The sequence below is a fragment of the Colletotrichum tamarilloi genome (assembly GCF_030869305.1).
Source record: "Colletotrichum tamarilloi strain Tom-12 chromosome Unknown Scaffold_37.1, whole genome shotgun sequence".
Taxonomy (NCBI): Eukaryota; Fungi; Ascomycota; class Sordariomycetes; order Glomerellales; family Glomerellaceae; genus Colletotrichum; species Colletotrichum tamarilloi.
In genome coordinates this window covers 278,103-298,956 of record NW_026849420.1, presented here as the reverse complement: position 1 = coordinate 298,956, position 20,854 = coordinate 278,103, and the positions used below count along the sequence as shown (strand labels likewise).

The 20,854-nt window shown below is 50.5% G+C and overlaps 11 protein-coding genes across 11 annotated transcripts; 8 read left to right on the top strand and 3 right to left on the bottom strand.

The window, feature by feature from the left end:
- Window positions 1–285: 285 nt before the first annotated feature.
- CTAM01_09478 (uncharacterized protein) lies at window positions 286–947 on the top strand (the record flags this gene model as incomplete). Its single annotated transcript, XM_060525497.1, has 2 exons — window positions 286–792; window positions 855–947. 2 exons carry the CDS (start codon window positions 286–288, stop codon window positions 945–947), a joined length of 600 nt encoding a protein of 199 aa, XP_060379953.1.
- Window positions 948–2,542: 1,595 nt separating this feature from the next.
- CTAM01_09477 (uncharacterized protein) lies at window positions 2,543–3,127 on the top strand (the record flags this gene model as incomplete). The annotated part of the gene is made up of 1 exon (XM_060525496.1): window positions 2,543–3,127. One exon carries the CDS (start codon window positions 2,543–2,545, stop codon window positions 3,125–3,127), a length of 585 nt encoding a protein of 194 aa, XP_060379952.1.
- Window positions 3,128–4,665: 1,538 nt separating this feature from the next.
- CTAM01_09476 (uncharacterized protein) lies at window positions 4,666–5,589 on the top strand (the record flags this gene model as incomplete). Its single annotated transcript, XM_060525495.1, has 2 exons — window positions 4,666–5,328; window positions 5,392–5,589. The coding sequence occupies 2 exons, from the start codon at window positions 4,666–4,668 to the stop codon at window positions 5,587–5,589; spliced, it is 861 nt and encodes a 286-aa protein (XP_060379951.1).
- A 393-nt stretch (window positions 5,590–5,982) lies between these two features.
- CTAM01_09475 (uncharacterized protein) lies at window positions 5,983–6,591 on the top strand (the record flags this gene model as incomplete). The annotated part of the gene is made up of 1 exon (XM_060525494.1): window positions 5,983–6,591. The coding sequence occupies one exon, from the start codon at window positions 5,983–5,985 to the stop codon at window positions 6,589–6,591; it is 609 nt and encodes a 202-aa protein (XP_060379950.1).
- Window positions 6,592–7,563: 972 nt separating this feature from the next.
- On the top strand, window positions 7,564–8,706 carry CTAM01_09474 (uncharacterized protein; the record flags this gene model as incomplete). The annotated part of the gene is made up of 1 exon (XM_060525493.1): window positions 7,564–8,706. The coding sequence occupies one exon, from the start codon at window positions 7,564–7,566 to the stop codon at window positions 8,704–8,706; it is 1,143 nt and encodes a 380-aa protein (XP_060379949.1).
- A 386-nt stretch (window positions 8,707–9,092) lies between these two features.
- On the bottom strand, window positions 9,093–10,456 carry CTAM01_09473 (uncharacterized protein; the record flags this gene model as incomplete). The annotated part of the gene is made up of 2 exons (XM_060525492.1): window positions 9,093–10,298; window positions 10,379–10,456. The coding sequence occupies 2 exons, from the start codon at window positions 10,454–10,456 to the stop codon at window positions 9,093–9,095; spliced, it is 1,284 nt and encodes a 427-aa protein (XP_060379948.1).
- Window positions 10,457–11,258: 802 nt separating this feature from the next.
- CTAM01_09472 (HpcH/HpaI aldolase/citrate lyase family protein) lies at window positions 11,259–11,850 on the top strand (the record flags this gene model as incomplete). The annotated part of the gene is made up of 3 exons (XM_060525491.1): window positions 11,259–11,513; window positions 11,566–11,618; window positions 11,670–11,850. The coding sequence occupies 3 exons, from the start codon at window positions 11,259–11,261 to the stop codon at window positions 11,848–11,850; spliced, it is 489 nt and encodes a 162-aa protein (XP_060379947.1).
- Window positions 11,851–12,209: 359 nt separating this feature from the next.
- On the bottom strand, window positions 12,210–14,476 carry CTAM01_09471 (uncharacterized protein; the record flags this gene model as incomplete). Its single annotated transcript, XM_060525490.1, has 2 exons — window positions 12,210–12,323; window positions 13,700–14,476. The coding sequence occupies 2 exons, from the start codon at window positions 14,474–14,476 to the stop codon at window positions 12,210–12,212; spliced, it is 891 nt and encodes a 296-aa protein (XP_060379946.1).
- Window positions 14,477–14,853: 377 nt separating this feature from the next.
- Window positions 14,854–15,380, top strand: CTAM01_09470 (HpcH/HpaI aldolase/citrate lyase family protein; the record flags this gene model as incomplete). Its single annotated transcript, XM_060525489.1, has 2 exons — window positions 14,854–14,902; window positions 15,100–15,380. 2 exons carry the CDS (start codon window positions 14,854–14,856, stop codon window positions 15,378–15,380), a joined length of 330 nt encoding a protein of 109 aa, XP_060379945.1.
- Window positions 15,381–15,575: 195 nt separating this feature from the next.
- CTAM01_09469 (uncharacterized protein) lies at window positions 15,576–16,130 on the bottom strand (the record flags this gene model as incomplete). Its single annotated transcript, XM_060525488.1, has 3 exons — window positions 15,576–15,657; window positions 15,719–16,001; window positions 16,067–16,130. 3 exons carry the CDS (start codon window positions 16,128–16,130, stop codon window positions 15,576–15,578), a joined length of 429 nt encoding a protein of 142 aa, XP_060379944.1.
- Window positions 16,131–17,310: 1,180 nt separating this feature from the next.
- CTAM01_09468 (uncharacterized protein) lies at window positions 17,311–20,445 on the top strand (the record flags this gene model as incomplete). Its single annotated transcript, XM_060525487.1, has 1 exon — window positions 17,311–20,445. One exon carries the CDS (start codon window positions 17,311–17,313, stop codon window positions 20,443–20,445), a length of 3,135 nt encoding a protein of 1,044 aa, XP_060379943.1.
- Between the last annotated feature and the right edge of the window lie 409 nt (window positions 20,446–20,854).

Here is a 20,854-nt window from a genome sequence, read left to right as displayed (position 1 = left end):
AGGTCACTCTTAACTTCGCTTCCTAGTCTTCATTTTTCCATGTAAGCAACATTGATCGAAGCTTTCATTTTTCATAGCCTTTCCAACGAGCAGCCATCAACAAAGATACGTGTTCACAGTTTCACGAGTACTGAACGACCAAGTTGTCTCCGGCAGTCTACCCCCACTTCATTGCCCTCAGCCACATATAATTCGGTCCCCGTTTTCGTTGTCCAAGAGCTTCTCCTGAGGTGGAGTTGTGCATTCAAGCTCCTATTCTTCACAATTCTCCAATTCATTATCATTATGTCTTTCTCTTTCCGCCACTACCTCGCCGCTGGCATCCGTGGTATGCGCGTCGCCACCGGCACATCATACGAGGATATTTTCGATCAACTCTTCCAAGCTCTCAACGTTCTCCGTCGCGAAGCCGCTCAAAGCGGCGACATTCGGCCTTACTCTGAAGAATACTTCCCAGACGACATCTATGACCCGCCAAGTCCCCAGTATGTCAACCTCACCGGTGTCCCCAGCCATGTCTCTTCCAGCTCTGGCCCAGCTCAGCCAGGACACCAGATCAATATCCCCATTCGCCTCAGTGGAACTCCCCAGCCCACTGCATTCGTTCAGCCCACCGTCTACCCCACCGATCCCAACGCCCCTGTTCCAGCTGTTCATAACCCTCCACCCGAGCCCGTCTATAACCCGCACACAGAAATGCCGAGAAGAAAGGGCGACGAGGGAGACAAGCTCTGGCCCTGCGAGTACGACGGCTGCGATGCCTCGTACACCCGCCGTAAAACGTTCCTTGATGTAAGTCTACTTATTCCCTGATTCCTTCCTTGAGCTGAAATGCTAACTTGACTTCACAATAGCACATGGTGGCTAAGCATGGGTATCCAGCCCCGCCCAAGAGACCCTCCCGGCCCAAAACTCCAGCCAATGCCACAGCTTCTAGTAGCGGATAGGCGTAGGTTGGTCCTTCCGGATCCGCTCCTCAGAATGAAGAGGATGTCAATATGGAGGACTAGTTTTTTCAACTTCCGGCTTTATGCAATTTGTATAAGCTTATTCGCTTTTCCGTCATTGGGGCTCAAAATTTGTTTGAATCTGAGGTGCAATTTTGGAGCTCCACCGAAAAGAAGCATCGTGTGGTATTTCTTTCAGACGTTTTGCTGAGACCGACCTTAGCTTATAGCCTTACGCATCTATGCTTGTCCTTATATCTTCATGCGATTCATCATAACCTTTTTGCCTTGTGCTGGTAATAGTATCGCCCTTCAATAAGCTCATAGTCAATTCACCTATCGAAGCCAGGCCCGCAAAATTGGCTTTCGACTGAAACACCTATTAAGCCCACTGACAACTATCAAAGCTTCTGCAGGCTTGTGCAAAGGTGATCAAGTCATCTCCTGTACCCTTTTTGCACGAGAGAACCTGAATGCGGAAACCTACCGACTACTCTCCTAGACTCTTGCTACTCTTGCTACAATCAGTATGATTGTCAGAAATACCGCCATACTGGGCTAAACACTAGCCGTTCAAAAGTCCAAGTTGTAGCAGAAGGACCATGGAGATTGGAACCCTCATGTTATCTTTATAGTCGAAGCTGGTCAGCTTCCCGAGTCTCAGTCCTGGATCCCCATCGCTTTTAGTGAGCCTCGTTGGGTTATCGCGACGGGAGATGGCAGTGAATAATTCGCATTTCCGAGATATACTAAGTCTTGTTTGCCTACTCAGCGGAAATGCCAGGATTGCAGCGGTTGATTGAGATCTTGTGATGCGGAAAGCCGACTTTCTCGAAGCGGCGGAGCTGAGATAGTTGCGAACCAGGGGCTTCAAACGACGATATCTTTGGCTAATGAAACTTTTGCAGACAATGAGCATACCACTCAGCGTCTCGTCAATGCTATAACCTCTCATTCGCAATTGGAGACCTGGCTCGGTTACAGTTGTTTCCCACAGTCGAATAGATTATACCTTCATGTTCCGTTAGTCGTCCACTTGTTTTCTCTAGGTAGTAGATCAACTCCTGACCTAGGCTGGTTTCCGCCTGATTCAGGCATTCATGTGTAACAGTGCTGGTCTGGGAGCAATGGTTTACGCATTATTTTTGCATGAGTCCAGCCCTGAACTGCCGCCTAGGAGTGGCTGAGGAAGTTTCCAGGCTACTCAAAGGATGAAAGAGAGATTTTACAAAGCGATCTACTTTCAGCAGTCCACTGGCCAAAGAGCAGGCACAAAAGTCGAGACAGCCTCCAGAAAGGCAGCTCAAATTGATACCACTTACCTTCTACTACTCCCCTCATTGTCCTATCCCTGGAACAAGATTTATCAGCTGGCGCCGTAAAGCAATCCTTAGACAGCATGTCTTTCTTCCAGGACCCTGTTTAACTTCACAATGATATTGTCTTCACTCTCTCTGGCGAGGTGTCAACAAAGACGAATTCTTCACTCACGGATATTGAGCATTAAAGACTATAGCTAATCCAAGAAGTGCGAGGATCAATGCTCACAACCGCATTCATCAAATCATTAAGGACCACTCCAGAACCAATCAATCATGACGTTTGCTATCGAGAATGCCTTCGCCCTCGCGATCTTAGGAGAGCACAATCCAGAAACTACAACTACCAAGGACCTCATCTTGAGAACAGACTTGGCCTTTTGGAGGGTTAGCAGCCGTCTCCTCGAGGGCAACACGAGCCTCCCCAACGCTGACGCTGACATTTTTGAGGGAGTCTTCACTCTTCCCATGCTCGGTAAACGTGCCACCTCGGGCCTCGATTGGAACACTCTGGTCGCGACCGTCTTGGAGGTCTATCTCAGCATCCGCGAACGCCTAATCCGTGGCGAATGCATCCTCCCCTCTCCTCAAAGCACCATGAGAGCCAGTAGAATCGATCCATCTGTTTCCATCCTGTTTGGTACTGGACCGACGTTTCCTGCTGCTGAATCAGACGTCGGCGAGTTTCCAGATAATATCCTCAACGGTGAGTATGAAGAGTATGATGAAGACGATCGTAAGGCTGGCTTACCTAACTCCGGTCCCATCAATAAGGGCAAAAGGCCACGAGAGGAGGACGGCTCCTCTCCTTCCCCCAAGACGAAGAAGAGAGCAAGGAAAGATAAAGGAAAGGGGGTGTAAGGAGTTGTAGTTTCGTGTCGTTTTAGCAGAAATGGGGAGTATGGTCACTTTTATCTACGTCTATTACTGTATATGATTCAAACCGATCTCCTTCTTCAAGATATTGCTGTCCAGTTTACATGTCGATTGAAATACATCGAGTGTACCAGAGTTCAGACATCCCTTCTTCCTACCACCGCTTCCCTACTTTCAGAGTGGGGAACAGTCAAAAGTTCATATACCGATATAACCCCTATTTCTCGGCACCACCCATTCTATTAATCATCAGCACCCCCAAGCTTCTGATTTTCCACTCCTGGCCTGCCAGACGTTGCTGGCACGGTCACTGCACCTACCAGACGCCAGTATACGATCGGTTTCTGATCCATCTTTCTTGCACTCTTTTCTCCTGGAAGACCCAATCTCCTAAACTACCTTGTAGAGGTAACTTTTGATTCTGATAATGAACGAAGAAAGCCGCTGGGTGTACTCATAAGTCCCTTCGCTGCTAGAGCGTCAGACCCGGGGCCCTCCTACGAATCTACAACCTCGCCAGGATAGCTGTGCTGATAGGACTAGAAACAGTCGGCAAGCTTAGCCCTTAGAAACTGACGACTGCAGAAAGAGAGCACTGGGCGCCCAAAGTGTCCTTCACGTCCTTCTTGGACAGCAGTGCGGTCCGGCAATGGAACAGATTTTGCCTAAGGCGAACTGGCCCATCGATGTTGACAGCATGGATGTAATCTTCAAGTGTGGTGAGAACCCTGGCTGGTTCGTAGACAAATACATCAATCGCCAAAACTCCGCCGTAAGTTACATATCTCATAGCCCTGGCTCTACTGTATTAGACCATAACTGACATCCTTTTCTCCAAGTATAGCCTCCAGATTGCTCGTGCGCCCCACGATTCCCACAATAACTAGAATTCGGGTTCAAGATGTGAAACTCATATTAGCAACCTACACGACTACTTCCGTCCGATGGGATGTGGCTAGGCGATACTACCACTAGAGCCTCTGCGAGTCAAAGGAGAAGTTATACTAGACCGAAAAGAACTCGAAAGGCCTTAGAAAGCTTGCAGAGAGCTGCGCGCGGAAGAACAGATAGTCGACCGCATAGAGGTCTGTCTCTTCCCTTATACGCCATCATCCTCCTCGTATCATTCGTTACTTTTCGGTAGGCATAGAGCAGGTTCTCGTCTCTTGTCATTAGTCAGAACTATGAGGTGTGGCCTGCATCGAACCAGCCAAACTGGCCGAGTTGGTCATCTGAAGTTTGCGAATAACCACAAATCTTTTTGTTTATTCCATAACATCTTCACCTGTGGCTCGCTCCTTCCTTCTCTTTTAATCGTCAAGCAGTGTGAGCTTGCTCCCTTCTACTCATAGAAACTCTACTTCACGGGTCCAGCAGTCAACTTACCTTTTCCACGTCCACCCATCTACCTGCCGCCGTTTTTGTTTACGCAACAAAACAAATCGAACGCGTATGTTTCCCTATCCCCATTTCTTTGAATCTAATTGTATTTTCCATCTAAGCTAACAGATCATTCCAGAACAATGTCATTTCAGCTGGAGACTAACCTCGCACGTGCAATTCACATGCAGCAACTCGCTACCGGCGCAACCCGTAACAGTATTCGGGATACTACCGTGGCCGCACTGCGACTTATTCAGCAGCGATTTCAGCGTGGGGACTATGAGCTTCCCAGAGCAACGAGAACCTTCGAGCGACAGCTGACCCTGGCAATTCTCATGGAACAAGACACCAGAAACCTCGGCCTCAATGCGCTGATTATACGTACAACGACAGCTTGGGGTCGCATCTCTGGTCGCCTCGAGCAGGGCCTCTCCCCCTTTCCTGAGCCTTACCATATCATCGCCGACGACGGAGATGAAGATATCTCAATCGAGGAGCGTCTTCGCAGAATGGGACTCGATCCCAACAACTTCGACCTTACCGGCATTCGCTCTGACGCCCCGTGCAGCTCTAACAACGGCAACAACGTTGCCACGGCCCAGCCTCAGACTGACATGGGTTCCACCATCGGTACAGGAGGAATTATCTCCAGTCAAGCTGCTGTCCTTGCTCGCGCAATCGTCCAGACAGGCAAAGCTGCCGTGACTGGGAAGCCCCGGGGCCGAAAGCGCGGCAAAGATATGTACGGGTGTGATGTTTGCAATCAGGCGAAGAGGTACACCTCTGCGTGCACTCTCTACAGAGTAAGTTCAGCTAAGCCACAACCACAATTGACCTTAGAGGAGAAGCTGACATGAACGTAACAGCACAAGAAGAGTAAGCACGGCATTCCCACACCAGGGGATGTCCGCAAGGAGAGGAAGTTGGCTGCAGAGGCGGCTCTTGCAGCTCAGGACAATGCCGAACAGGGTGATGGTGGCGAAGAGGATGAAGACGCAGAGGCGATTGAGGAGGTTGATGAGACTATGAGCGGGGATACCGGAGACGAGAGGGACTTGGAGTGATTCCATGCATACAATTCTGAAGAGAAACAAGACGAGACATGATGTATCAATGGAAAGGCCCCAGTGAGCACTGAATGAGAACTACTCGATGCTTCTTGATCTCGCTTTAATTAATGGCCTTCCCTTTATGAGACAGAGTCGTCTATACACCGTGATTTGACTGAGCGGACGGGTTAATATACCATAGGCTCCTTCCTCGACCTATCCACCGAGTTACTCGAAGGCGGTGCCTATTAGACAGCACCGCTCGGCAAAGGCAGATATCAAGGACAAGACCCCTCTCTTTTCACAAAAGGTTTAGCTAAGAAAGAACCGCAGAAACAATCTCTCTCAATCAAAGAATTTTCGATAGTCAAAGCTACACCAATATACCGGGTCAACAAAGTAAGAACAATGGACGACAAAGGCCCATTCCCTTGGCCCGACCCTCACTCGCAAATGTCCTTCTCTGGAAGTGAGAGCGAGCGTACAATGGCAGCTTCCAGAGCCCCCTCGGAGATGGGCGCATCTTCGACTATGCCCATGGATATCGACACCCAACAATCTCAAATTCCGCGCCGAACGATCTCCTGCCGTCACTTCTACTTCCCCACGCCACAAGAGGAGCACGAAGCAGAGCACCACAAGCGACCTGAAGACACCGCCAAGGAAGTCGCGACCTACATCGTCGAGAACATTGCTCCCGAGAAGCGCACCGACGCCGTCAAGACTGTCGCCCGAACCCTCGCTCTCCGCCGTCTCAAGGAGCAAGCCCAGCTGCAGAACCAGCGCGAGAAGAAGAAGCAGGCCGAAGAAGACGACCAGATGACGATAACCAAGTCAGCCTACAGGCTTCATATGGCGCGAATCAAGGCGGCACAGCAACTTTCCGCAAGCTGGATGAAGGATACGGAGGACTCGCTGGAGGCGGAATCGATTCAGGCCCGCATCATTGACATGGCCTTGGAGGAGATGCATGATACGGCGGTGGCGCTTGAGAAGGGCAAAGATCCGGCTTTTTAGTATAGAGGAGGAATGATCATGGAGTATCTCAGATAAGAGCGAGCAGGCGAGTAAACAGGCGAAACAGTATGGATTGCCAGCATCTAGTAACCGGCAGCTTTCTCGTACATTAGTCTTCAATTCTCCGACTCGTTGGGTGGTATCATCGAGCTTTTCCCATGAGACACAAACTTTTCCTTCATTGCTTACTTGCCACGATGAGCCTTCACTGTTCAGGTTTGAAACCTGTCAGTCGTGGCTTACATCTGGGTCCCATCGAGTGACCGCTCACAGTCACACGTCTCACCACTGGAGTGGAGATGTTACAATGTCATGTTCGTGAGGCCTCGGGATCCAAACCTTTGATTTTAGGCAGTCGCAGACGGGCTCGGAAAATCAAAAGCAGAACAAGCGTACCTTCTATAGTGGGCTTCTTCGTCTTCCACCGGAAGGAGCGATAGAGAGGCCTGATTCTCCCCCAGATGCCTCAGATATCTCACATTTGTATGTCACATGACCCACTGTCAACTCACCTTCGCCGTCCTTCACCTTTCACTTCACTCAACCCTCTCACCGTCGCACTAAATTCTCATCAAAACCCATAGACCATTGCGCTATTTTGAATGGTCTTGTCATCTTTTCAAAGGGTCTCTTGCAGCGCTTTTCTTACCAAAGGTTTTTCATCCTTACCCTCCTCAATTTCTCATTAGCTGCTCCTTCTTGCCCCTTCGTCACTTCACACAACTACGGCATTCCGCGCTTCTTCTCAGATCGCTTGACGGGATAGGTACCAATATTCCATGATCCCTCAGCGATCACTGTCAAATTTTTCTCTTCCTGACACCAAGTCTCTCTGACAGCCTTGCTTTTTCACTATTCCTTCGGGGACACAAATTTCACAACACCCAGGCAACCTCATCGCACCGCGAGACTCACTCTCCCGCAGAGCTTTACTCCAACACAAATAAGTTGACTTTCTCATCGCAGTGAAGTATGAACAGTTGGCCCGAGATGGCGAAAGAATCAGTCATTCCGATTCTTTCCTCGCCCGAGGACGAAGCCGCGGTCATTCCGTCGTCTCACATGTTGAGCGCGAGATATGCGGCCGAGAACTCTCCTTCCGTCGAGAGAAAAAAGAGAAAGAGGTCAATGAAAAGGAATCAGACCCCAGAGTCCCCGAAGCCTTCTAAGAAAACGAAACTCAATATTCACCCATCGGGCTGGCGCAAAAACCGAAAGCAGGACAGCCCGAAGCTGATGACTCCATCGCCGCTCGCCTCCTTCCCTCGACCTCACAAGCCAAATCACCCGTTCATGAAGACCTCGACAATTCAATCTGAGCGTCACGCTGTTGAGCCCGAAGTTGAGGAGCCCTCGAAGTCTCCCATACAGGACACAGAAGACGGAGAGCCGGTTGCGACTATCGAGACCGATGACGATATCGAGACTGGTGCCACCGTCGATGCTGGTAGCACCGACTCGGATGACATGCCCATAGCTAGCAGGTCATACAAAAGAAGTCCATTCGTCGGCCAGACCTACGAAGTCCTCGAACAGCTCATCGAAGACAGAGCCAGTCCCGACCTCGGCACACAGCCTACCCAGAGACTCGGACCTTCCAGCTATGTGCCTGGAAAAGAGACACTCGCGGATGATGATAATTGCTACATCTCCAAGGCCGCCTTCAACCTCCTCACAGCTCGCCATATGACTCTACAGCACATGGTCAAGACGTTCATCGACTCAGTGAACGAACTAGAGACCACAAGCAAGGGCGACAGGGACATCCGCGACGGAATCCTAGCCGAGGCCAAGTCTCTTCAAATGGGCATCAGGGCAGTCTCCAATGCTGCATTCGAGCTCCCGTATGCCAATCGAACTGGCGCCGCTGCCCGAGCAGCTGCGGGCAAGGCCTTGGCAGCCATCGAGAAGCTCAACAAGAAGAAGAGGATTCACGCTGAAGCCAAGGCTGCTGCCGCGGCGCAGCAGGCTGCTACAGAGGAGGCTAGGATCGCAGAGGTGGTGAACAACGATAGCTCTGGCGTTCAAGACAATCTGGAGGATGAGGAGGAAAGGGACAATCCTGAGGAGCAGGCAACTGGCACTGATGGAGAACCAATGGATGAGACGGAGTGAATGGGCTAGCGAGCACAAAGCTTTGAGATTTCGTGCACACTGCTCCCCGGATATCTTCAAGTGACACATGGCATACGAGGTTCATCAAGGTGGCCTGGTTTTGGAGCGACCATTCCCGAAAAGCTGATCAAACGCAGCGGGTCGTGCTATCCAGGATATGGGGTTCAGGATGTGTACTCAGGTAGCCAGAAATGTGACTTTGACGATTACGAAACGCCTACTTCCATAGTATAAGTGACGTCTCTCATCCGACAGGCAATCCATGGGCAAAAGTCGCTTGCAAGTGACAATCCCAACTCTGTCTCCCAAGACGCCCCCAATGCAGGATCTCCATGTCAATCACGCCGATGACCTGAGAGAGCCAAACGTCTGCGAAATAATTCACTTCAACCACTATTAACCATGACCACAGAATCTTCTATCGCCCTGTTCAGTTTATCCCTCGGGAACCCTGGCCCTTTCATGAGACACACCGCACACCTCGACAAATTAGCAATCAGCAGCGTGATATTCAACTGCACCGTAAACGTCTTCTTCGACCTTCTCTGCAACGTCTGCGGGAAACAATCCACAAAACTCCAACTCTCAGCCGCCAAAGACCGTTTCTTTCCCGCGTCCGAAGTCAACTTCAAAGGCCCACTCATCCTCAGCTCCAGCGTCTCCTTATCCACCACCCGAGCACCAAGCGCAATAAGCTGCCTCTCAACACCAGCAACGCTCAGGAACCGCGTCTGCCGAGCATCCGCCAGCGCAGTCTTCTCAAAGAGGTCGAGGTTCTCCGGCGACAGGTCCTCGGAGCTGAATTCGTCGCCGTACCAGCGCCCTCCCATGGGTAATTCTGCGGCTTGCTGAAGTTCATGTTGGCCTGGTCCGACGAGCCACCTCATTTTCGTGATGATATCGTCCCTGTTACGGTATCTTAGTGTTGAGCTGAAGATGCGCGGTTCTTCTCCGTGAGGGAGAGGCGAGTCGAGGGATTTGCTGAGGACGAGGTAGCCTAGCGTGAAGCAGGTGTGTGTGAGGCGGAAGCTGAAGGAGTCTGGGCTGAGAGTGGTTGTTGAGCCGCAGTGGAAGGTTCCCAGGGATGGGGGCAGTGAGGTCGAGGTTGGGCGGCAGGCTAAGGATGTTAGATGGGATAGGATTTGGTCGTCTGGTGTCAGGGTCGGAGGATCTGGTGCCGGAGGGTTTGCCTGCGGAGAAGACGCCACGTGGGATGTGTTATCTATAGCACAAGGATTCTCCTCTTCTGTGCCCGTACCAGCATGATCTTTGGGGTCGAGATTTTGTATCGAAGTTCGCTTCGTTTCTCTAAGCTTCCTCTTCCTCCTCTTCGGAAGCTCATCCTCCAACGCCACAGCATCGTCGGCCAAAGCCAACACGTGCGCCACCATCTCCTGGATACGCGTCAAGACCCCTACTTCCTGCTTCAGCGCCTCAATGTCCAGCATCCAGTCGACAAGCTCAACGACCGCGGTGCTCATCTTGGCGACGGTAGTTTCTAGATGCTGCAGACGGGTTGCCTGGATCTCTTCCGCAGCTTGCTTGCGTTTGCGAAAGACTTTTTGGGCCTCGCGGTTGCGCTCTCGGCGGGTCTAAGTTGGGCATTATGTTAGATAGACGGCACGTGTGTCACAACACAACTATATCCGCAAAATGGCTGTTTACGACTTACCTGAAGTGCCTGGTTGGGAGAAGGCGACCGCGAAACATGATCGCTCGATTGCTCGCTTGGCAGTGCTTCGGGAGACATGGGTATGGCGCCAACGTTGGACTGAGCGAAAATTCTCGTTTAATGTTGATAATGAGAGAAAATGATGTAATTGGGACCGCCTTATCGATGCTTGAAACTTTTGCATGAGAAGAATGAATCTGATAGCATAAACTCGAGGTTTTTTGGAGTGAGGGCTCTAGTGAGGTGACAACAAAGAGGTCCACGGAAGTCTCTCCGACTCCTTCGGCAGCGGCTTTATGACATAAAAGTTCCCGACACCTGTCAGATTTTAGTCTATACGTAAGCCACAATAGTGTCTCGGAAGTCGCACTAGTTTGGTCCAACCACCTTTCTACGGCGCTAGGACTCTGGGAGTTCGACGAGACAACTGTAGGGAAATAGGTAGCTATGTGAGCCTCAACAGCTACATGCAGATCCCTCAAGAGCCTTATTTCGGATAGCTTATCTCTGTGCCTTGGCTAACCTAAAGAATCGAAAGTAGCGATGTTGAGCAGTTGTACGAGTTTTCTCCTGCCCGGCGTCTCAACGGACATCTCCAAGACCGACATCCTCTTTGACTGAGTGCTCAGACCAGGAACATTATCGGTTGATGTAAGTCAACGAGAAAATCCGGAAGCTGCTTTGATGGTCTCACGTAAACTTGTTCGCGCACTCTGATGTTCGAGATTCGAAGGGCGTGGAATGTTGATGGAGGATGTTCAGTGGAACACGTTATAAGAGGACACAATGGAGACCAGTATTTGAGACCTATCGAGTTTGAATCATCCAGGACTTTCACCAATCATCATTCCTAGGAACAGTAAAAACTTCGAATTCCATCATGGCTACCTCCGGAGACGAATACAAGAGTACCTCTTCGCAAGGCATGGCTGCCTATGCTGCTCCTTCGCTTTTCCAGCCTCACAAAACCCGTCAAGCCTTCCGAGACGCCCACGCAAAGAAGATTCCGCCATTGCTTTGTTACTACGCAGGGTTGAGCTCTATCCCCATTACCTTGTACTTGGCCCCTATGGACTTCGATGCCGTATGGACTGATTGGGAGCATACCCCATGCAACACGGAGACCATGACGACAGTACTCAAAGGATCACTGTGCGAATCTCAAACAGTGTTCTGACGCCGCGTAGATGGTTCACGAGGCTTCGTTAATGAGCCAGGACTGCACTACTCCATTTGTTCGGTATGTCTCCCGTATATATTCTGGGACTTTCACACTGACATTGCTACGTAGCGTCCCTGGTCACGATCACGCTGCCATTGGATATGCTCTCGATGCCGGCGCCAGTGTCGTCATCCCCCAAGTCGAGACAGTTGAACAAGCAAAACATGCTATCTCCGCCGCCAAGTTTGGGATTGCGCAAAATGGCACGCGTCTCGTAGAGAAACGAGAAGACAGCGGCAGGTCCACCTGAAGACTTACCAACTGGGCGGCAGCATAGATTCTCATGGTAAGTTTTAGCCCTGTGCTGCAATCGCATGGACATTATTTTGACTGGACCGCCGCGAAAACAGAAGCGACACATGATTTACGTAAACTTATTCTGGACTTTGGCTTAAGATCTCTGTTATGACAAAAAGATTCTCAAGACGCATGAACTTCACCTGTTTCATCGCTTAGTGTCATCCAAAAACATATGGGAATAGAGACAGAGATTGAATGAGATGGCATTCTTCCACGTATGTGAATACGAAAGGACTAATTAAATTGAAACTGCATTACCCTATCCTACACTTCCTCCTTGCCGGCCAGGTACTCATTGATGACTTCGCCTCACACCCTCTTCGCCTCTTCTAGGCCCATGGGCCACTTTCCAACCTCCGTCATAATCCGATCAATCACCTCCTGCGGCACGCGACGACCTGTCCAGTCGGTCTTTGCCGGTCCCTACTCAACCCATCAGTCGTGCTGCCACTTTTTCTTTGATGTGCTTGAACTGATAATAAAAACAATGTTGATCTACATAAACATAGATGAAGACCACGCTCGTGTGTTTGCTGGATACCTCTGCTATATTGAGCGTTTTGTGGGAAAGAATAGGATCGACATCCCTCAGATACAGCCTGACTATCAAAGAACTTCCGGCTTGCTGGCTCTAAGATCCTTACGTACGCTTCCAGACGCGCGTGTCCACCTGTGTTGAGTCTCCTTCCTGAGGGAGCTAGTCCAGATTGCATCGCACTGGGCGCAGGAAAGCACGAAGATATGATCGGTTTCAAAGCCTTGCAAAGAGCCCGTTTGAACGCAGTCAAATTGGTTTGAAATCCTGAAAAATTACGTGGGTCAATGGCTGCGGATGCAGTATCGGAGGAATATTGGACGAACCTGATGATCATGTTCTCTTGAAAGCGCCATCAATGATATTCAACATTCCGAGACAGACTTTTATTGCCTGGCATTTCTTCTGATGAAGGATCTATCAGGTACTTGATAGTACTCTTCTCGTCGCCTTGGACGGGGGCCACAGGGCTCATGGTTAGCTTGACAGGTCGCTTAAGCTCTCCGGATAGTGAAGCCCCGCTCAAGCTATCCAGACCTCGATGCTCAATGCCCGATAGAATTGATATCAGGCCGAATCCCTTGTCCAAGGGAACTGTGTGAAGTAGTGCAATCGTTCCAAGGAAAATTAACAGCAGAAAGGGCTGAATGCTCAAGACCAGATAGAGCCAGGGAGACGTTTGTAGTGTTGGCCGGGTGTAGATGACCGTCTGGTTGCCTTCGTCCATCTTTATATGATAAAAAATAGAAGCTTCTTCAAATGTAAGACGTGTCTTGTTTTGAGTGGTCAATATCTCTCGACCTTTGTCGAATGTCTCAGAGTCGAAAGAGGTCACCTGCTTTGACACGGTCGATGACCACATCATGGTAGCCACAGAGACTGACATGTACGGCATCATCCAAACAGACCGATTGCCTCGATAAGCGTCATGCTCTTGGGAAGGATAGAGGCAGAAGGTTCTCAGCATCTCAATCAGAACACACGTGTACCATGATGGAAGTGCCGAATATTGCCACTGAATTACCTGCTGTTTGGCCCATCCCAGGATATGGTTATCACAAGAACCCTCGAGAAGCCGAAAGCCACCTCTGCTGACTGACCACGTACCCCGACATGGCTGTCGGTAGATATTGTAGGTGTAGATATTATGTGGTGCGTACTGCGTGCAATTCGGATTGCCCGGTGCTAAACCGACATACTGCAACGATTGGTCCGATTCCTCTTTTCTATCCGTTAAGGAGAGCGAGCATGCCGAAGATCCCACGAATAGGTCTTTACTTTCATGGTACCAAGTGTGGTTGGATTCCATCTCATTGCAGGCGGACTTAAAGTCCTCTTCGGTGGCCGCCGATTTGTTGAGGGTAGCGACGGTACCGAGCACAGACGCAGTGATGTTCCAAGACTCGCCGGGAGCAAGCAACTTCTGTATTTTGAGGATATAATTGGGATCTAGAATATCGAGTTGCGCGGCGCTGGAACCGTTAAGCAATAGGATGTTGTAGCCGTAAGCTTGAGGGAAAGTAGGCAGCGGAGGTTCAGAGAGATTCGCTGCTCGTTCACTTGCATCTCGAAACGAGTTGGTTGCGTTGAAAAAGAATGAAACTCCGTGCATTGATGATGCCGTGGCTGGCGGTCTAAAAAGACCGAAGTACATGGCGTTTGTAATGTAGTCGGGAGCGTGAATCTTCATGCTGCTCTCACCGCCTGTGAAGGTTTTGTACGCTGCACTGAGGCCAACGGGAAGGGCCAGCATGGTTACAAGGACCATGCGCCAGGCAAAGCTCAGTTTGGATGCCATAGGTGTGTTGCGAAGAATTCCGTCATAATTCTGTAGCGTGGAATTTCCAACACGGGCTTCGAGAAGTAAGAAGAACGTCGGCGTGACACTGCCTAGGCACAGGTTCATGATGCTGAGGAGAAACCCGATGACGATGAGCTGACGATTTCCGGTACCAAGATACCACGAGACGTGATCGTTCGAGACAACCAAAATTGACAGCGCTAGGCAAGCCAGAGCTACAAAAGCCGCTGCAATATCCATGACATGGTACATTCTTTTCCGAGATGGCTTGCCGAGCGATGTATCATCACCCGAGGACTGACTGATTGGCGATGGGGATGCAGTTGACGCCCTTGTGTGGCTGTTGGTGTTGGTTTGCATTTCATGCTGATCAATTTCCGAGTGATCATCTAGGTGTAAATAGCTTGCCCGTCTGTTGAGGAGACTAGACCTCCGAGGTATCGAAGTCATCTTGAAGAGATATACCGGACGTCAGACATCAAAAACTGGGGATGAAACTCTGTCGCTGTACGATCCTTATGATAGACAAACAGCTTCCATGGTGCCTTATATCTCGATTTCCAATGAGGCAACCCGCAGGGATATTGACACCGAAAGAAGTCGCTACATTTAAGCGAATGGTGCACGCGATCACTTATAAGAAACAGCTAAAGTACGCTTCAGAGGGTGTGTACCATTGCATGCTTGTACCCGACGCTCAATGGCCAGCCTGATCGCAGACGTCTGCTGGTGCCACCACTTCCGGTCAAGAACAGACAAAAATAGCCAATTCATCGGATCTGGAGGGGTTGTGACCAGGGTTGTGAAAGGCTTGGAAATGGAAGATGCGTCAGGCAACTCATTGCTACGCCGCTGTTGAGCAGGGACACATCGCGATGCCAACCTCGAGGCCATGATTGGTGGCATAGGGGCGTCTGAGCCTGAATGGGTTAAGGTGTCGAAGCTGTTTTTTGATACCATTGACAGGCACGAAAAGTCTTATGCTGACTTTGCGTTTGGTGGGCCTCCGGATGGGAGTTCCGAGGTCCTGAAAAAGGCTGCGGAGCGGATGAGTCTGATCATGGTCTCGGCCGACGTGGTTCACTTGGGTGGCATGGCGCAGGACTTACGACAGGCGAGGGAACTGACTGGAACGACGAGATAGTTTCATCTTGCGAAAGAGACACAAGCAGGGATCGCATAGAACTGCAATGTTTACCGACATGAGAGGATACGCTTAGAATGAAGAGAATCAGTTTTGAATAATTGAACATGGTGGTATTAATGCATGCGCTAGTCCTGCTGCTGTCTTATGCCTCGTCATCATCGTGTGCTGAGCTCAACTCGCGTAATTAAATCTCTAGCAGTTTGCGACGACGTCCTGGCCAGCCTTAACAGACTTATCAAGTCCCGCTTGTGCATCCGCGATGGCTTGATCGCTCCTACAGATATTGTTAGCCATTGCAATTCTCAACAGGTATATCATGAGATAAAGATACGTACGCATCACCCCCAGAAAGAGCAGTACCAGCTGCAGCCAGTCCGGCTGCTACTTCGTCACGGCTGGCCGCGGGTGGTGCAGCGCCGCTGACGATGGACTTGGCAATTTGTGCGATGCCGCCTCGAGCTTGTTGTAGACCAGCGTTGGCAGCGTCCTGGACTGTTGTATCGGTGATTTGTGAAACAGCGTCTTCGGTGTTGCCGAGGGCGCCTAGAATCTGAAGTCTTGCAACGTTGCATGAGAGGCTGCCGAGGTTTCCAAGCAATTGGCGTCTTTCGATGCTTCCTAAAGGCGGTCGTCTGATTAGACAAAGATGGGATGACTATGGTTTTCGAGAAGATTATACTTACTTGCGCTAGCGAGAGTGGCGCTGGTGGCCATCAGGAAGGTAACGAGAACTTGTTGGGCATACATTTTGTGTGGATCGGGGTGAATCAAATAGGTATCTTGAGAAGAACTGTGAAAGGAAAATGGGCGCAAAGACTTGAGATAAGCTTAAATAAAGATGACACCAGGTCTAAAGAAGAAAAGTTGTTGTATCGGATGGCAGTTTCGCTGTTGATGATTTGAAACTATGTGACATGAACTGACAGCGACACGACAGGTGCCATCTTATAGTTGAGCTGACAGAAGCGCTGCATCTGCCATCGTGTGGCCTGAGATGATGCGATGACCGCCTTGGAAGGCCTGAAAAGATGGCTGAGCACCTGTGTTACCTGGGCATGACCGGTTTCGAAGATCGAACGAAGTTTCAAAACATGGGAATGAAGCGACGCTGCGAGCTCCTCGGATGAACCCCTGTTCTCCTTGGCTAGGGTCACTGGTGCTTTGGGTGGGGATGACAGGGAGAAAGAACTCCAAAATCCCACGGTTGGAAACCATCGCCATTGCAATTCGTCAAGGGGAGTATTTGAACCTCCTTGAAGATCAAACTGCGCGGCGGGGTGATATGCAGCAAGAAGAAAATTGCGATTGGCTGCTCAGCCGCTCGTCAGGGGATATGATCTCCGGATCCGACACTCTTCCATGGGCAGCGAAACTGAATTTCACATCATAAATCTAGATGTTAAGGCCCACGACGTCGCTTCGGTATCCCACGTCTTGTAATAGCATTCGCTTCTTAGCGCGTTTTACCTAGTCTTAAAGACCACCTCTTAAGCTTAATACTAATTTTTGGGGCGTTGAAGAGTCTCCCCCATTTTAAGACAGGGCTCTTGTGGACACTCGTCATTCGACTTAGGCTTCTGTAGCACTGCTAGAGTTCTAGTCGACTAATTGTCAATGACCCTTAGTCGCATTTCAAATAGCACAGTTGTGTTGAACAGTGACTCCGATAGTCTTTTGCAATGAGATCTAGGCATTTAATGTATCCTCCAAATACTTCGCGGCTGTTGATGAATGACGCACCTAAGATGTTCTCAATGCTGGACTGAAGATCTAGCTTAGCTGCAGGGAGCCGGACCAATCATGTCTCTCTACCAAAATAACAAATCATCTTCTTCTTGTTTGACTTGAGTTCAGCTGTCGGCGCCTCAATCTTGGCATCCTACCTACACCTTTTCAACGCTCGCCTCCGCCAGGCAGCCGATTCGAGATGTGGCTTATTGACACCGATAGCCTCAAACTCGTAGAAGTGCAGGGCGACCCCCAGGAGGAGTACGCGATCTTGTCTCACACCTGGGGCAGCGACGAAGTCACGTTCCAAAGCTTCCAAGCGCTCGGCTTGGCCTCGGACACGGCACCCGGTCCGGGGTCGGGCTCCGCGGAGGCGGCCGACCAGATCCGCTCCACCAACGGCTTCCGCAAGATACGAGATGCAGCCAATCTGGCCAAGAGCCATCGCCACCGCTACCTCTGGGCCGACACCTGCTGCATCGACAAGACTAGCAGCGCCGAGTTGTCGGAGTCCATCAACTCCATGTACCGTTGGTACGAAAAGGCAGCCATTTGTTACGCGTTCCTCTCCGACGTGGAGCCAGTTTCCGTGCAGAGCCCGTTTGCCAAGGATTCGAGTTTCCAGAATAGTCGGTGGTTTACCCGAGGATGGACGTTGCAGGAGCTCATTGCGCCAAAGACTGTTGAGTTCTACGCCGGGGACTGGTCTTATATCAACACAAAGCAGTCGAGAAATGTCTTTTGCCAGCTGCTTGCCAGGATTACTGGCATTGACGAGCAGGTGCTCTCTGGTACATCATTTCTCAGCGACATCAGTGTCGCGAATAAGATGCGATGGGCAGGGCATCGACAGACGACGCGACCGGAAGACAAAGCATACTGCCTGATAGGATTGTTCAAGGTAAACATGCCCTTGCTCTACGGTGAAGGTGACCGCGCTTTCACGCGTCTGCAAGAAGAGATCCTCAAAGAGAGCGATGACCAGTCCTTGTTTCTCTGGGGGCTGCCAGAGGACGTTCAACCCTCGGATGACCTCTTCGGCCTGCTTGCAAGTTCACCAAGCTCATTCTCAATGGTCGGCTTTGACCATGTGCGACCTCTACCTCCTTCAGAATCCCAGGATAGTGCGCCAACCAGTGTCACTAATCAAGGGCTCCGAACGAATATCCTCCTCATCCCCCGACAGCCGGATGGAGATGAGTACTACGCTCTTTTGGATTGCATAGTCTCCAAGGCCGACTCTGCCAGCGAGGAGATGAGCCCTTGCATCATTCTACAACGACTTTGGAGTGACCAGTTTGCAAGAGTTGCCTCTGAAGAGGGCTCTGTCATCTTGTTTCCTTTGGATCATTTCGATGACGCTGAGGGGACGTACGAGAACATCTACGTAAAGGAAAACCCATTCTACGCACTCCCTGAACTCAGTGTGAAAACAAAGCTTCGGCCCAACTCAAAGGATGCTGTTTCACATCTTGCCTTCACCATTCACGAAGCATATCCGCCGGAAAGATGGGACACCACACTATCCGTGATACGGACTAAAGAGCCGCACTCGAACCGCGCGATGGTCGTTTTGCGCTTGATGTCACTTGATCAAAGCCAGCGATCAGTCGTAGATGTTGCCATTGGGCTCCGTCGGGTCAGGAGACGGTGGGAAGTGTGCTACGAGAAGCATCCTTACACTGGCAACAGTCTCGAGTCCGTCTACCTGGAGTTTTCTGAAATTGCTACTACATCAGATGGCCCTGCATCGTACCAAAACTCAAAAGGCTTGGGTTTCATCACCATCGACGCCAAAGAGTCTCAAAGAAGAGGCCGTCGATTTATTCAGCTAGAAGTTTCCGGTACTTCGGAACTTCTCTTTGCACCAAGTGACGAGGGTGTTCTGTCAAGTACGCCTAGGCGAACTCCAGAGCCGCAAGAGCCTGTCGTACTGTTTGACGAGGTCGGCGCAGTTACGCGTTGCTGTTGCTATCAAGATAGGTTCACCCTTATGCTGGCACCGACACTTCCCATACCCGAGGGAGTGAGGACAAAGACGGCAGTCAACATTGCCATTCGATTTGGAAATGAACTTCACGCCGTCAAGATTGAGCAAAGTAAGCCATACGCCGATTTGATTCGGGCCGTTCGCGCGCGAAGTGATAGGGATCTCCAGTCTCTTGCAAGGCAACGAAGAGGTCTTCTTGAGCTGCGGACAGAAGAGTTTGACGACTTCAGAGCCATTCACTGGGCCGCAACTCTTGGTTCGCTATCCATGCTCAAGACGTTGTTGAAGCTAGGTGCGAATACCATGAGTCAAACCAGAAGCGGCTTTATGGCTGTTCATCTTGCTGTACTCAATGGGCACTTTAACCTCGCTGCATATCTTCTGGAAGAAGAGAGAGAGTCAAATCTAAAGAAAAGACCCGACATTCTGCAGGGTATTACAACCGAGGTCTTGCAAGCTGAAGCCGAGATCGCGTTTTACTCTGGAACCGACCCCGACATTCTGCACAAGTTCACGACAAAAAGACTCGAGACCATTCTCCATCTCTTCTCTGCATATGCGCCTGCCGGACTGGCAAATCACAGGATACGGAAGATTATTGATTTGATCAAAGAGGACTTCCTCGGCTCGCACTCGTTCCCACACATCAACGACCTAGGCGAGCTTCCGCTGCATCGGGCGGCAGCCACCGGCAACATGCAGGCGGTAGACGCACTGACCAAGATGATGGGCACAACTAAACACATCGACGCCAGAGACAATGCCGGACGATCAGTTCTCTTCCACGCAGCCTGCGGGGGCAGCAAAGAAGTCATTCGTGGCCTGGCCGACTTGGGTGCCTCGATAGACGTTGGAGATGACTACGGCCGCAGCCCGTTACATGCCGCCGTCATGGCCGATCAACCACCAGCCGCCAACGCGCTTCTCAAGTTGGGGGCGAAAGCGGACAACGTCACCCATGCACTCGGTTTGACCCCCTTGCATTTCGCATGTCTTTATGGGTCTATCGGCTGCACTTACGAGCTCTTGAAGAGCGACGGGTCTGGACCGGCGGACTTGAACCGATGGTCGAGCGGCGAGTATGCCTTTTTCCAACCGATCCATCTAGCTGTTGCCAATGATCATGTTGAGATTGTGACTCGGCTTGTGATGCTAGGATGCGACTTAGAAGGCCGCTGCAACGGTTATCTGAAGCTTGAGAAAACCGATGGTCCCGACGGACGAATAGGCAGATTGGTGAGATTAGAATCACCATTGACGGCTCTTGATCTGGCCATTGTTCTTGGTAAGAAGGATATGCTGCCAGAGCTACAGCAAACCAACGCAGCTCGACGGCACGAATAGACACGAGACCTCGGAGTTTTCAGGGTTGAAGGAAGGACTAGCCGACCCGCGAGATCTTCTCGGACTTCGCGTACATAGTAGCAGCATAGAAGCTTAATTTCGAATGTATCTGGCCGCAAAGAGCGACTCAGAGACGAACTCACCAGTGGATAAACCTTTATCCCAAAGTCCCTTGAGTAATCCTTCCATACCTTATATGAGCAAGGTTTTCTGCTCGTAGCAATAAAGGAGCAAAGGGCCCGGCGCAGCCGCTCATAGCCTCAATCAAAAAATGTGAACAAGATTTCTCATTGGCTGTTAAGATCATGACCAAGCAGTTTGACATGGCCATGGTGCGCTTCGGATGGTGCGTGACATCACGCTTGCTGAAGAAGAGACCCTTCAACCAACGACACCGCAAGACTACTGC